At 30.9% G+C, this 14,236-nt stretch overlaps 1 protein-coding gene across 2 annotated transcripts in view; it reads right to left on the bottom strand.

Annotated features, from left to right (window-relative positions):
• LOC113404044 (uncharacterized protein) overlaps positions 1-14,236 on the bottom strand; it is a 184,239-nt gene that overhangs the window by 20,335 nt on the left and 149,668 nt on the right. For both annotated transcript variants that reach the window (XM_026644782.2, XM_026644783.2), the window contains exons 9-12: positions 13,841-13,997; positions 12,884-13,033; positions 7,859-7,980; positions 5,086-5,178 (exon numbers count right to left, since the gene is read on the bottom strand). In XM_026644782.2, coding sequence (XP_026500567.2) covers positions 5,086-5,178; positions 7,859-7,980; positions 12,884-13,033; positions 13,841-13,997 — 522 coding nt within the window. The remainder of the gene's footprint in view (positions 1-5,085; positions 5,179-7,858; positions 7,981-12,883; positions 13,034-13,840; positions 13,998-14,236) is intronic.

Below are 14,236 nucleotides of genomic sequence, written 5' to 3'. Positions count from 1 at the left end.
GTTTGTTCACGTAAATAAACTCTTAGGAAAATGTCTAATTGGTTTACGTTACAAGTGCAACCTGGTAACTGCATTAACTTAATTTATCAGTTTAAAATTAGTATTTGGTTTTTAATTATAAATTATCGTAATCAACAATATCAATAAGATTAATATTATTTATTTCATTATCGTCATCGTCAGTAGGCGCAGTAGTGGCATTTTTTTATTGTATGCATGAGTTATTATATAGAAAGAGATACTTTGTATACCATGTTAACTTTTCGAATAAATAATATAAATAAACATCATTATGTATATTCATAAAAGCGTAGCGCTGTAGCAGCAAATTTTAATTTTAATTATTTTGTGTGTATTAGTTGCTTCCTTAATTATTTTTAAATAAAGTTTAACGTCCCGTCACTTTGTTATGTTGAAAACTATCCAGATTTTATATTTTTCATCCTCTATTCAGTTTATGTCCATTGTGTTAATGAAGCGTAAAATCTGTGGTGGACACCATGAAAGGTGCACTAAAGCGTTGTGAAAAATTTACGAGTTGAAGACGAGTTATTTGCTGTTGCGAAGATTTTATTTGGAACGAAAATTATTATACTATTCAGTAAAAGTAAATTTTCAAATAAAGTTTATTTTTTTTTGTTACGCTTTTTATTTCAAACAAACGCATTAATTTCACAGCCTCTGTCGACGGATAGGTTGGATTAAAATCTGAATAGAGGATCGTTAATAAGATATTGATTGATTGAGTTTGGGGTTCTGTTCTCAAAACATTCATTTTATTCGTCCATGCGTATAAACATGAGTGAAATTTGTTAATAATACAAAATAAACAAGAAGTCGCTGAGCAAAAAAATATTAATTAAATATTTTCACTCTATAAAGTTTATACGTCATAGTTATTTTTTTTAATTGACGCATTATACTATCGCGGTCATTTCTAGCCGAATTTAGGTTCATAGTTTTGATGTGTCTCCTAAGTTTTAGCAAGCGTTAGCCATGCAAGTGAATGAAATCTGGTTTTGTAACATATCATTCCTAACTTCCTTGTATCAAAATTCGTTCAGTTGTCTTCGAAACATATCAAATTTTGTTGAAGTAGAAACATTTAAGTATATCAGTAGTAGAGGTATCAGTAGATGCATAAACCCAGGAATTTGTTATTTTACAGGTTAAATGGAGTCATTACGGGAGGCGATGACCAAAATCTTTGCCTGATATTGCAAAAATAATTTTGAGGTGCTAATCAGAAAAGTCATTTTCAATTTTTATGAGCCGCCTAAATTTTTCGTTGTCCTTGAAATTTAAATCAGTAGTAAGTGTTGAAATATTGACCAATTACTAAAAATCACTGACCATTTATGATCAATTTGAATAAATTTTTAAGAGGTCAATCTATTTCGAGGCACAAACAATGAATGCGTAGTTTAAGGCCAAAAATACATGGAGCCAATTTGTACGCTGACATTCTGTTTTAAAACCATTGTCCATAAATAATAGTGAACCTATGCATTCGAGTAACTTCCAGTTCTTAAATTTATGTCTTAATGGTTCAGTATATTAATTATAAATAATTTATGTTATAGAAAATACTGTTCATAATAACTTTCTAAATTGAATGGAAATTAATTATTCAAGTTTCATTCGTTAACAAGATTGCTGTATCTCAATTAGTACTTAACAATGTCGAATTTTATTAATTAAGAGATTGATAAGTAACGGAAAAGTTCAACTACTTTTTAATTAAAAAAAGTGTAGGACTTATAAAATTATTATGAATTGTTCCGGAGTTCTTTATTATTACATTATTTATCGAGGAATGTTTGAGGATGTTTCAGTGAGGCTTGGTTTTCGTATGTTTGTAATATAAACAATTTTACTGAGGTTTTAAATTTTATTTATACTGGTTTTTGTAAACAAAACTCGCATTTTAGCCGATGTACGTTACGCAAGCCTTTTAAACATTTTCGATTTAAAATTTTATCATTATTATTTTAAATTAATTTATTATTTGATCACCTAAGTAAAGTTCTTAAGTATTCCTAAAAATAAACCATCGACTGATAAAGCTTAGATACGATTACTTATTTAAATACCTACCGTAAATAACACGTTACAACTATTTGGTGTATTTGTATTTAGTTTAACCTAAACGGACGATAAATGATTAACTTAATAGACGACATTAACATGTTATCGAACCTGAGACAGAGCATCCTTATATATATATATATATATATATTACTTATAATTATATATAAAACTTATGATTTATGATCTTTTCATTTTGGACAAAACCAAATAAATAACTCAATTTCAGAGTTCCTTAACTTCAACGTTTTGTCTTATCGATTGATCAAATCATTTTCGAAGTTACATTTAAGATCATTATTTGATGGAAAGATGTTAATATTCCTTTATAATTATACTTGAATTGTTTTTGTCGTTTTGCGTTCTTCGTTATTGCGTATATACAAAACGATTGTCGGTAGCAGAGTGTTGGTTATATAAACATACTTCATCATACTTAAATACGAATTTATTTTAGTAATTACACGTATGTAATTGTATAATAAATTTTTTTTTTCATTTTTTTTACCTTTAGCAAGATAATTAATGACCGTGTTAACCCTTCGAAATTATAAAACACATATATTTTTTTAATATATGTTATTAGGTATATAAGATATTTTATAATTGTGTTTTATTATAATAGCAATTTTGTTAAATTTTGTATGTATATGTAAATTTAAAAATAGAATGTAATATTACATGGGCAAATATAAAACAAAATTCAATAAATACTTCTATATGGGCTTTGATTAAAATGAAAAAAAATAGTAGTATTTTTCAATACTTAAAACGTTATCTATTTTTTTACTTATTACGTTTTCAATATAGAGATTGTATGTCTTCTTCTTTTGACTGTCAAATTACATGAATAAATATGAAGAAAAAAAATAGGACTGTGACTATCAAACCGCTATACAAAGGTTATTAGTACGACTTAGTGTATATTTTATTGAGTTATCAACGGCCACCACGAAACTTTGTTGAATTAGTTTAGACTTTTCCGCTTTGAGCGTTATAACTTTTCGAAGCGCTCGTTTCGTCTTTGCCGAAATGAAAGAGGTTCTTAGTGGCCTTTATGTTCAACAATAATTTTACGTCATTCTACTTTGTTAACGTTTAAACAAAAATATATTTAATAAAATTTAAGACCAACATCAAACCATTATTAGTTTGACGAGGATACGAATAATAAAAATCATCTTATACATTTTTATGACGCACCATTTTGTGAAGTCAAACGACCTGTCATTATAAGGGAGAAAAGTTACATCCTTCGGTTGTGTTAGAAAATGGAAAATATAATTGCAAGATCTTTGATACCCAAGTCTATCCGTCATTTTTTATCAGAGATTGATTAATATCACGTGATGATATTGAGAAATGGAAGACAAACTTTATTAGAGTCGTTGTGGCCCAGTTTGAAGACATTGGTCTTGACCGAGATCAGAAAAACGTCACGTGGAATCTTGCATGCATGCAGAAAATAATCTAAAATGTGAGTCTATGATGGGGTTAACTGGATATTGACGATTTCGTCCAACAAGGCTTTAATACACTTACGAAGAAGGATATAATAAATTCAACCTAATAGTTAATACGTGAGAATCGGTATCGATTTAAAAAGAAATTACATTTAGGTAACATATCCGACTTAAAAAGTCTTGATTTCATTTAATATTTAAAATATATTTTTTTATTATCATTAATAATAAAACTTTAGTAAATAATTATTATATACATATATACAATATACATTAACACTGTAATAAATAACCTATTACCATATATTAATACCGATAATGCGTTGAAACTATATGATCAAAGTATATATAGGTACAATCACTAAAACCTGGGTGCTCAAGCTTCGGTAGAAACCAACGCAGACACACTCATACAAAGCTCTGTCGCGTTCAAAGTGAATTCATTAGTTTTTTTTTGTAAAATTCTTCCACAATTCAACAAAAACTACGGAACAATTTCGAGTTTTTATACATATAACGAATTTAAGAATGTATTCTTCACTTTATATCCAATTAAATAAATACATTTGGCGAGTATAGATTTTCTAAAAGGTACGACACGTGTTTATGATCTGTTTTGTAAGATCTTACAGTCTCTTTTGTACGAGAATAAGTATCACATGCATGTAGTTGTGAAATAGAAGCACGAGTCTTAAGTTCTCTTGAGTAAAATCCTCTGTTAACGGAAACCGTTTTTATTCTACGTATTTTTTCTAAACTTTTAGTAACAAACCTTGAAAAGAGTTCTTTGTTGTTATATACAACTTCATAATTCTATTACCTTGGTGCATTAAAATTATAAAATTATAGCTCTTCATTACTATAAAATATATTTCTTTAACAAGACTAGGACATGTATTCAGTTTTCAAAAATGTGTAAATACAGATTAAAATTTATACCTTTTATACCTCTTTATTACTTACAAAGTTAAGCAATTAATTTATGACGGCTGTAACATAAAATAATTTTAGATACAATATACGTTCTTGAGATAAATCAGTAATTTAAAACTCGTATCGATAACGGCTTTACTTAGATTAATGATTAAAAAAATCAAAAAGTATGTTTATGTTACACGTTAAACATCGTGAGGGTAACTTTATGCAGACTGCATGCTGAACATGATAGAGTTGGAATTATATGAAGTGTTTATTTAAGCGCCGCGGCAGTTGGATACATCCGTTTTAGTCTGTAAAGATTTAAATTTACAAAGCTAAACATAGAAACAAAATGTTTATTCTTTCACGTTTTATTTAATTATAGTTTATTCCCGACTCATTCAATTTATCTATTTTATAATAAAATACATACCTGTCAGATACTCAACTAAAAATATAACTTAGTTTTAAAATAATTTACTTGAAGCATGTATAGAGTAAAAATTTAACATTTAATATTTGAAATCAAATATGTTTTCAAAAATGTGTGTTGTTTGTCACAAATATAAATATGTATTTTTTTAATTCGTCGTATAATAGTGACTGACTGACTCACCTAGCAAACAGTTCATTCAACAGGCGTACGAGTTCCTCAGCAGTGCACTGGTCCGAAAGAGAGGTGAAGCCACAGATGTCCGCAAACAGGATGCTACAAATAAAAATGTGCTCAGTTTATTTATTACAACGTTCATTATTATTATTTTGTATAATTTTATTTGCAGTTAGTCTTACATGTTACAATTAAGCAGAGATGACAAGAATTAACCGAAATATTTTGTCATGATTGTTATACCATCGAATATAATGATCATTTCGGCAAAATAATAAGTCGACCCTACTCGCTAAAGTTTAGCTTATTTATGAGTACAATAAGCTCTTAACATTCAACACCTCCCAATTAGGTTAAACCTCAGGGACTCTTACATAAACCCTAATTATACTAAATAATTAGACGTCACAATAAAACTGCTAATATACATAATTCTAGATGAATTTAAGATAAAAGATCTTTCAAATTATTGTCCGCGCACGTTGTTTATTGAATGAGATACTAGTACACATACATACACACACTAGTACACATACTAGTACACATCGGTTATTTCGCTAAAGCGATTACATAATATATCTTTCATCCTCTACCGCACACAGATAACAAACAAAAATAACTTCAGAGTTTTTTATTATTAATTTTGGATTCCAATATTACGTTTCATGTGTATTTAATTAAATTATTTGTTTATAGTAAATATTTTACATTATAAAAATGAGTTCAGACAAATGAATTTATATATGAGAGAAGTACTGTTTATTCTGTTGTGCATAGGTATCTGTAGTATGAGATGATCTGAATTTCAAAGATGAAATACTACACCAGAAGAGGTCAAAAATGGGATTGAATAATTGTAAAAGTTTATAAATATTATGAATAAGCATTTTAAAATGAAATATTAAGTTATTACGTATGAAATATATAAATTTAAAAAAACTTTTTTTATTATATTTATTAATAATATTACCTGTTAGAATATTATGTTACATGGTTTGGAATTCAAATTTAATATCTTTTATTTATATATATACTAAAACAACCTACATCTTTTTTTTCACGCATTGGACATCTTCAGAAAAGTCCCAAGGCCTGGAAGGCGGTCTTATGTGGGTTTCTTACACACTAAAACTACTGTGATGGCCAACTTCGACACGGATCGGTGATCGAAGGTAATCTCATCCTCATTCCACGGTAGTACATAAAGAATCGCGAGGGCAGCCCAGATCCCATCTTCCTAGGGTCGTGCGAGGGATCGCCCTATTTTTTGCCCAATTTTTTGTTCTATGGAAAGCGAGGCGAAACTTTCGTCGTTTGTACCGAACAGGCTCAACGATTTTCTGTTCCGCCGTCTCTTTCTAGTTTATAAGGGTCTCACGAGAAGTATCCCAGTCTGCGTCAGAGTGGTTATACAACGTCATTGCTTTGTGTCTGATCTTACATAGGTATTTTAAAGCAACCAAGACCTGCATAAGTCAGAAGATGACCCGTCGCTTTCATCTCATCCAGGCTTTCAATGCCGGTAGGATCGTCCCGACAAAGCGTTTGCGCTCGAAGATACGGTTAGATGTGCACTCGAAGCGTGTACGCTTTCACCGTTCTGACGGAGGACGCGGGTCTGCTATTTATATCTACTCTCGCGTCCATATTCCCCAGAATGTCCAAGAGCGGAAAACACGCTAAGACTTGTCACCTCTTCGGATACCGTGCGGTATCTAAGCAATATGCGACGTAATTGTATATATTACGCCGATGCGAGCACTAACGTGTCACCCGCATAACAAACGACGCTGACATCTTCCACAACAGACTAGACTTATCATCAACGCCTCGCAACCTCGGGTCACCTGTTCGAACAGTGACCGAACGCGCAACATCGCATCAATACTCGAAAGGCGCTGTTGCAAGCCCATGTAACATTCAGCCAGGTCAAGGCCGAGAAGAGACGACACAGGTGAGATACAACAATGCGCTCAAAAATATTGCCAGCATCGTCCAGTAGACTTATGGCATACCATATCTCCATTTTTGATGGTATAAATAGGGTACAATTTACCCTAGGTTAGGTTACATTAGGAATTCGTTATAAAAAATTATTGCCTAAGTCGGTTTAATAAGGAACGTTTGAAATTATGTTCGTTAAATTTAAAATGTATAATTATTATTTAATTATATGGTCCTCTGAAGTATTTAAAAAAAAAACAAAAACAATTTCGTTATACTTATTTTCTAAATGATTGGATTTAGTTAATTTAAGTTGCTTCGTTATTGTTGAGTGCATCTGTTACCTACAGTTCAGCAATCAAAGATGGTGTCAATTAATTAATGTCTATTTCTAAATCACGTAGAGATAGATCTTTGGTGTACCAAAGATCAATCTCTACGTGTCTTTTTTTATTTATTAAATAGGGTTAAGAATTAAACCTATTTTTTTATTAAATTTATATTATTTCAAATGTCCTCTTCTAAATAAGCGTAAAAAGACAAGTTTGATAAGACGAATTTTGTCAAAACAATATTACCTATCTAAATTATTAAAGAAAAATGTCATTTCTAAACTTAACATTGGCTAAAAAATCCTGGATAACCTCTATAATATAAACAATCGAATATCTCCATAAGCATTTTGGTTAATTCTATATAACATTGTTGAAAATAAAACCGGTTACTCGCAAATTTAACAAAAAAAAACCAATATCTTACATTATATAAAACATATTATGAAAACGCATTTAAGTAAGAACCGTGGATAAAATTTATTATTTCATATTTTACTAACCTCACATTCTCGTATCTTTGAATATAGATTTTGTGAAATTGCTCCTGACGCGGCTGGTTGGCAATGTCCGCTTTCATCTCCATGGCAACGTGGCGAGGTAGAACAGAGAGTAGTAATCGTTCCTGTTTAAAAATACAAAGATATAATATTATGGTTTAGAGGATTCAATTTGAACTTCAGGCTACAAGGAAAATTATTAAAATATATTTTTTATATAATCATACCAATTTCTGCCCGCGTCTTAGCGCGTTCGTGGTACAATTTTTCGAGATAAAAGTAACCTAAACACGCTACTTATAGTATATATATACGCTATTTCAGACTATAACCTATTTATGTACCTTTCTTTCATATACATATACATATTGCGTGATTGAGTAACAAACATCTATCCATCCATACTTTGCATTTATAACATTAGTAAGATGAAGACACAAGTGCAATACAAATTTAAAAAAATGTTACATGACTTTAAATTAACAAGTTTCATCAGTGACAAACGGAAACTCGAGTTTGAACTGTGACCATAAAATTTCTAATGTCGGTACATAGATACTAGTGATTAACAAAATCATAAGCATATCAATAGAATATACATACATATAACAGTTCAATATCAAGAAATAATTAGACGCAATACTCTAACTTTACAAATAAATCATTAGTGAATCAAACTGCTATTAATAACTCAAGCATCTTGCTCAGAATAGCTTGTTATTCCGTCGATTGTCACAATGCTTCAAACTCGATACAATCCAATCATCTTGTTACAGTCTTTGCATTCTACGATAGAATAACCTACTATTTTTCGAGTAGGGAAACTCACGTAGAATAGTGGTTCGCGGGTTACGTTAAAATTATTATAGACCAGAGTCTACTGCTACTAAATAAAATTTGATACACCTGAAAATTGCTCTACCTAATTATTCAAAAGAATCCCATCCAAATATAAAACAACGAATCGTGTAAATGTCAGGCTAATTATAGAACATGAGCTATTATTAACCATGTTAATATTTTTTCGACCTGTACGTTAAAATTGTAGAATTTTAAATTAATTTTCGCTATGGGAAAATAACATTCCCAAGCAGATATAAAATAAAAGCGGAATTACAATATTGTGCGTTTATATTATTATGAATAACATATTTTTTTTATAAATTTATCTGTAAAAAACAATATAATTTAATATTACAAAATTTAAAAATAATCAGTTAATACTTAAATGGAAAAGGTTAAATTTTATCAACGCACAAAATCAACTGTAAGAGATAGTCTTCTGGAGATATTAGTTTCGTGATTTAGAGGTACAACTTAAGGATATTGCGAAGTTTTGATTATAATAAGATGCTTTATAAGGCATCTGTATCCCCTCAATCCTCAACATCATCCAATCGAAGTGTCTATCAGTATCAGGTCCTATACGTTTTTTGATGATAGAGCAACTTTTAGTATAATGTCAAGTAAAATAATCACAATGAATTTGAATATAGAACGAGCCAAATCTAAATAGGTATAATCAATTTGATTACTAAAATTATACCCACTTTGATAGAACCAGATGTAATTTCCAACGAAACGAATTAAGCACGAAATTAGACTTTCATATTTTCAGACGATAAATTACTCTGCATATTTCGTAATAATAACTATCTTATAATTCATTTAATAAGTATAACGTATTGATAATTCACGTCATTATTATTAAAGAAATCCTTAAATACAGGTGTATGAATAAGCGTAATCAAAAATGGTTTCGACAGACTAAATATCTTATGTGAGTCGGCGAAACGCAATTAGAGCGTAAATATTACGTTCGAAATGAAAGACGATTTAAATAATAACAAATTGGATAGATAATTCAGCAGGAAAACTACTAATGAGAAATTGTTTATCTGCTACAGATACAGTATATTTAACAGGAATAGGTTTTACTAGGTATATACTATACTCGTTATTGCAAATTGATTTTCATTTCAATTGAGTTAGTCATAACTATACAGACATGTATTATATACGTATTTCAACGAGAATAGTGTCAGATTTGGCATTAACAGGAACCTAATCGCTTGCATCTGCCATTCAAGCTCGGGAGACGCAAAGATAATTCGATATTCGCCAATGACGGAAATCTCACATGTATGACAATTTAATGAAGTGCATGCGATGTCAAGGCAGGCCATAATTAACTGTGATAAAATGCCTTATAATTATAGAACGAAATGGTTTATCACTGTCACAAATTGAAAACATATAATTGAGGAGCTGGTGAGAATTTTGATAATCAATAAAAATTATGTTCAATTAGTCAGAGTCTCTTGTGCCGTTACGTAAATACATAAGTTACAGAGCTCTAAATTTGTAAATAAAGAGACACTGAATCATTTGCTCATGTCGTCACCTCTTGAGGCAGTCGAAAGCAACTTGGAAATTTAGGAAATCTATTAAGTAGATATCCAGCATTAACGGCCAATCATTACTATGGGCTTGCCTTAATTCTCAAAATGTAAATTAAAGGATTGCGTGTGATATTATAAGATGTATAATTATTTACTTAATGAATGACGTGATTGCCTTTTTTTACAAAAACAAAATCAATAATCTGCCAAGGCCACGGCAGACTGTGAGATCTGTAATCTTCCAAAATTTAATTAATCGAACGATTCTGCCAAGCGTTCATTTCATGTAGCAATATAGAATTTATTTATCATAAAAAAATGTCGGAACAACGGATATCTGCCTGTTCACTATTTGTATTTTTTTACGGAATCTAAAAATCAGCTTCACAAGTAGACACAAATAAATAAAAGCACATTTTGTGTCAATTCGATGCGATATCAGGACGAATTGGAAATGCAACGCTCCCATGGCGAAACATGTGGGACATAATGTTGCTTAAGGCACTATTATCACTTTTAACAACATCTGCCATATTGGCAAATTTTGCTCGCCAGCTCCTTACGTATCATAAATAATCCAAATATCGCTATCATTTCTTAAAGCATTTATGTATAATAATAATATAAAGCCTCTTCAGACAAAAAGCTCATTTGTAAGATTTGCAGTCTAAACAAAATAATTGCTCCTAAAACTATTTTTTTATTATTTTAATCATTTTTATCATCACTGTAAAACACTTTTATAATAAGCTCAATGTAAATTTAATTAGAAATTATTACTGGAAACGTGCTTTCATTCAATACCAAAATAATACAAACAACTTAAATGTTTCTAGCATGCGATTTTGAAATAGACAAACGATATCATCCCAATATTAGATAATATTTAAAAATATATAGTAGATATGTATCAATTAATTAATATTACAGACATAATATTTCTATTTACTTTTACAAAATAATTTGATTCTACAACCAGAACTAACGGCACTTTTTTTTTTTAATTTAATATTACACCGTCACGCAAGCTGAGATTTTCTATTTCTTTGTCATCAGTATTAACAAGACTTCAATTACTACTGGTCCAACAAAAACAATCAAATTCCTACTAGGTTTCCAATTCGTTATCGAAGATTTCAAGGATTCATTTAGAAATATCTCAAGCCAAACATCAATATTCTGCATCTGAATTGGAATGGTCTTCTATAGATAGGGACATAACGTCTAACGATTTCCTGCTTAGTGGTTCCGTGAGGAATGGTTGTTAGTTATATATGTTAGCTATAGTATACGGTTTCAATATTTATGAAAAAAAATAAGGACACTTGGTGGTAGGGCTTTGTGCAAGCCCGTCTGGGTAGGTACCACCCAATCATCAGATATTCTACCGCCAAACAGCAGTACTCACACACACTCACACACCGCAGTACAACATTATTGTTGTGTTCCGGTTTCAAACCGGAATGAGTGGGCCAGTGTAACTACAGGCACAAGGGACGTAGCATCTTAGTTCCCAAGGTTGGTGGCGCATTGATGATGTAAGGAATGGTTAATATTTCTTACAACGCCATTGTCTATGGGCGGTGGTGACCAATTACCATTAGGTGGGCCATTTGCTCGTCCGCCTACCGATATCATAAAAAAACAACAAAATGTAATTACAATAAAGACTGACACATAAAATAATAATTAAATCAAATAATAATTAAGGTCCAATGATGAATATGTGTAAGGGGCTGTGAGGTAAATTTGACGTATTTAATTCAACATTTTCATGACCAAAACGATTTACTCTGTCAATATTAAACATCATACCCACATTCTCTTTTAATTGGATGGTTATTCGACAATTAATCGAATTATGGTTTGGTAAAGCTGCATATTCCTCAACATTCAACTGTGAGCGAAATAAATAATAAAGTAGGTAGAAATCGAAGTAAAGCTTGCCTTATTTTATCTACATGACATCTTTTAACGCAACATTATAATACCTTCGGCAATGATATTGATATTCATGACAAATGACCGAATTCGTATTATACATAATTTTAATTTTGGAACGTCCATATCATATAAGTTTGACATAAGATAATAATTATGCCATTTATCCTAAAAACATTATTGTTCATTAATTTGAGTGATCCATACAAATCGTTTGCCAATATGTATGTTATACATTAAAATAAATATGAACGAATTAATAACAAAAGAACTATTAAACACGATAAGATGGTAACATTTTATTGTAAATTAATTGAACGAGAGAATACATAGTCAATGTCAAAATATAAAAGCATAGCAGCAACACCGTGTGACAACTTTGGTTGGGCTTGTGTTGGACCAACTTTGGTTTAAGAATTTTGAGGAATAATATTTATAATACTTAAAATTTATTTAGAGCAAAAATAGCGTATCTTATAAAAATTAAGTGCTTTATTATTCGATGACCACCGTTTAAATTCTTAGTAACGACACACTCGTAGTTTTGTTATAAGATTTGTGTTTATAGAATTATGTAATTCATCTTGCAATGAAATAAACATTGTGCTATTGAATGCTTTTTAACTCGTATGAAAGTATGTCACAAAAGGGGGACGGGTTGCACTGTGTTTATTTGTTAGTTTACCTGTTGTTGATTTTCTCTCTGTGTTACGAGGCGCGCTTCAACGCAATCTCTGGTCTCCAAGAATGCGCGACGCTGTGCGAGCTCTCGGGGATGGTGAGTCATGATCCCAGCCACGTTGCAGGCGACTAGAGTAACCAGACTGCAGAAAATCTATACAAAAAAACGTCACTTTTATGCTATTCTAAAATCACACATGGTTTTTTTTCTCATTATAATATTATGGATGTATGAATGTAACGGACATTCAATTAATGCTTAGGTCTATTTTTTATCTGTTAAAAACCATATACAATTATTTTCTATTTTTCAAGTGTAAAATGTCATCATGATTAATATCTTGCGCACGGCACCGCAAAAACTCATTTAAATAGCTATTACACGAAAGTTTTGTAACGTATGCAGTTAACGGATGATTGGCTGTAATAGAAATAGAGTTTTCCTTTATTAAATGTAAACATAACAGAATAAAGCGTAATCAACAATCTAAAAATATAGAAAATTACCCACTAGGAGGTAGCACCATTATTTTTTCCCCTCGCATACATACGTTTCATCTTTATTGCAAGATGGAAAACTTTGAAATTGACACGATCTTAAAACTTTACTTTAAATACGGGTGATAATGTTGAATTTTACTAAAAAATCCGAATTTTATTGGTTATTTATAGCTGAAACTGCGGCTCTACCCACGCGAAATTTCTACCTATAGCTCACAAACCTTCACCCTCCATTCAGCCCCCTTAGGGGGTGAATCAATCAAATAGTCCATGACCTTCCCCGCGACTCAAATTATCTCCATACCAAATTTAACCTAAATCAATTCATTGGTCTAAGCGCGAAGAGGTAACAAACAAAGATACTTTCAGATTTATAACATTTTATAGATATAAAAATATTGTGAAACACAGTAAGTAAATAAAGGGTGATTTGATGTATCTTGTAATCGATCTCCTTTACCTGCACATCCGTCGCCTTGTTCATTATAATCTGTGCTCCAATATTGACAGCGGCGAGTGCAAGACCACCCACCGTTGCCTCGTGTAGTCTAACCGGTAGGGTCGCATACGTCACATACGTAAACAAGGCACAAGTGCCGCAGCTCAAGTCCAAAGATCTAGGGATGGCAAATAAAAAGAAGTCACTTTGAACAAACATTTAAATTAAAACATAACATGAATCTTTTTTCTCATAATTATGATAACAAAGAATATGTAGAAATGAGGAAAGGCGGTCTCTGTAAACTTGTCTTGTTTTATTATTTCATAACATAATTTTGCACATTCATGAACAAATGACAGAATGAAAAGAATGGAATGGTAAAATATATTTAAAATACGTGGACAGCAGTTTTGT

The sequence above is a fragment of the Vanessa tameamea genome, chromosome Z (assembly GCF_037043105.1).
Source record: "Vanessa tameamea isolate UH-Manoa-2023 chromosome Z, ilVanTame1 primary haplotype, whole genome shotgun sequence".
Lineage (NCBI taxonomy): Eukaryota > Metazoa > Arthropoda > Insecta > Lepidoptera > Nymphalidae > Vanessa > Vanessa tameamea.
The sequence above is the reverse complement of the archived record's forward strand: the minus strand, read 5'-3'. Positions and strand labels throughout refer to the sequence as shown.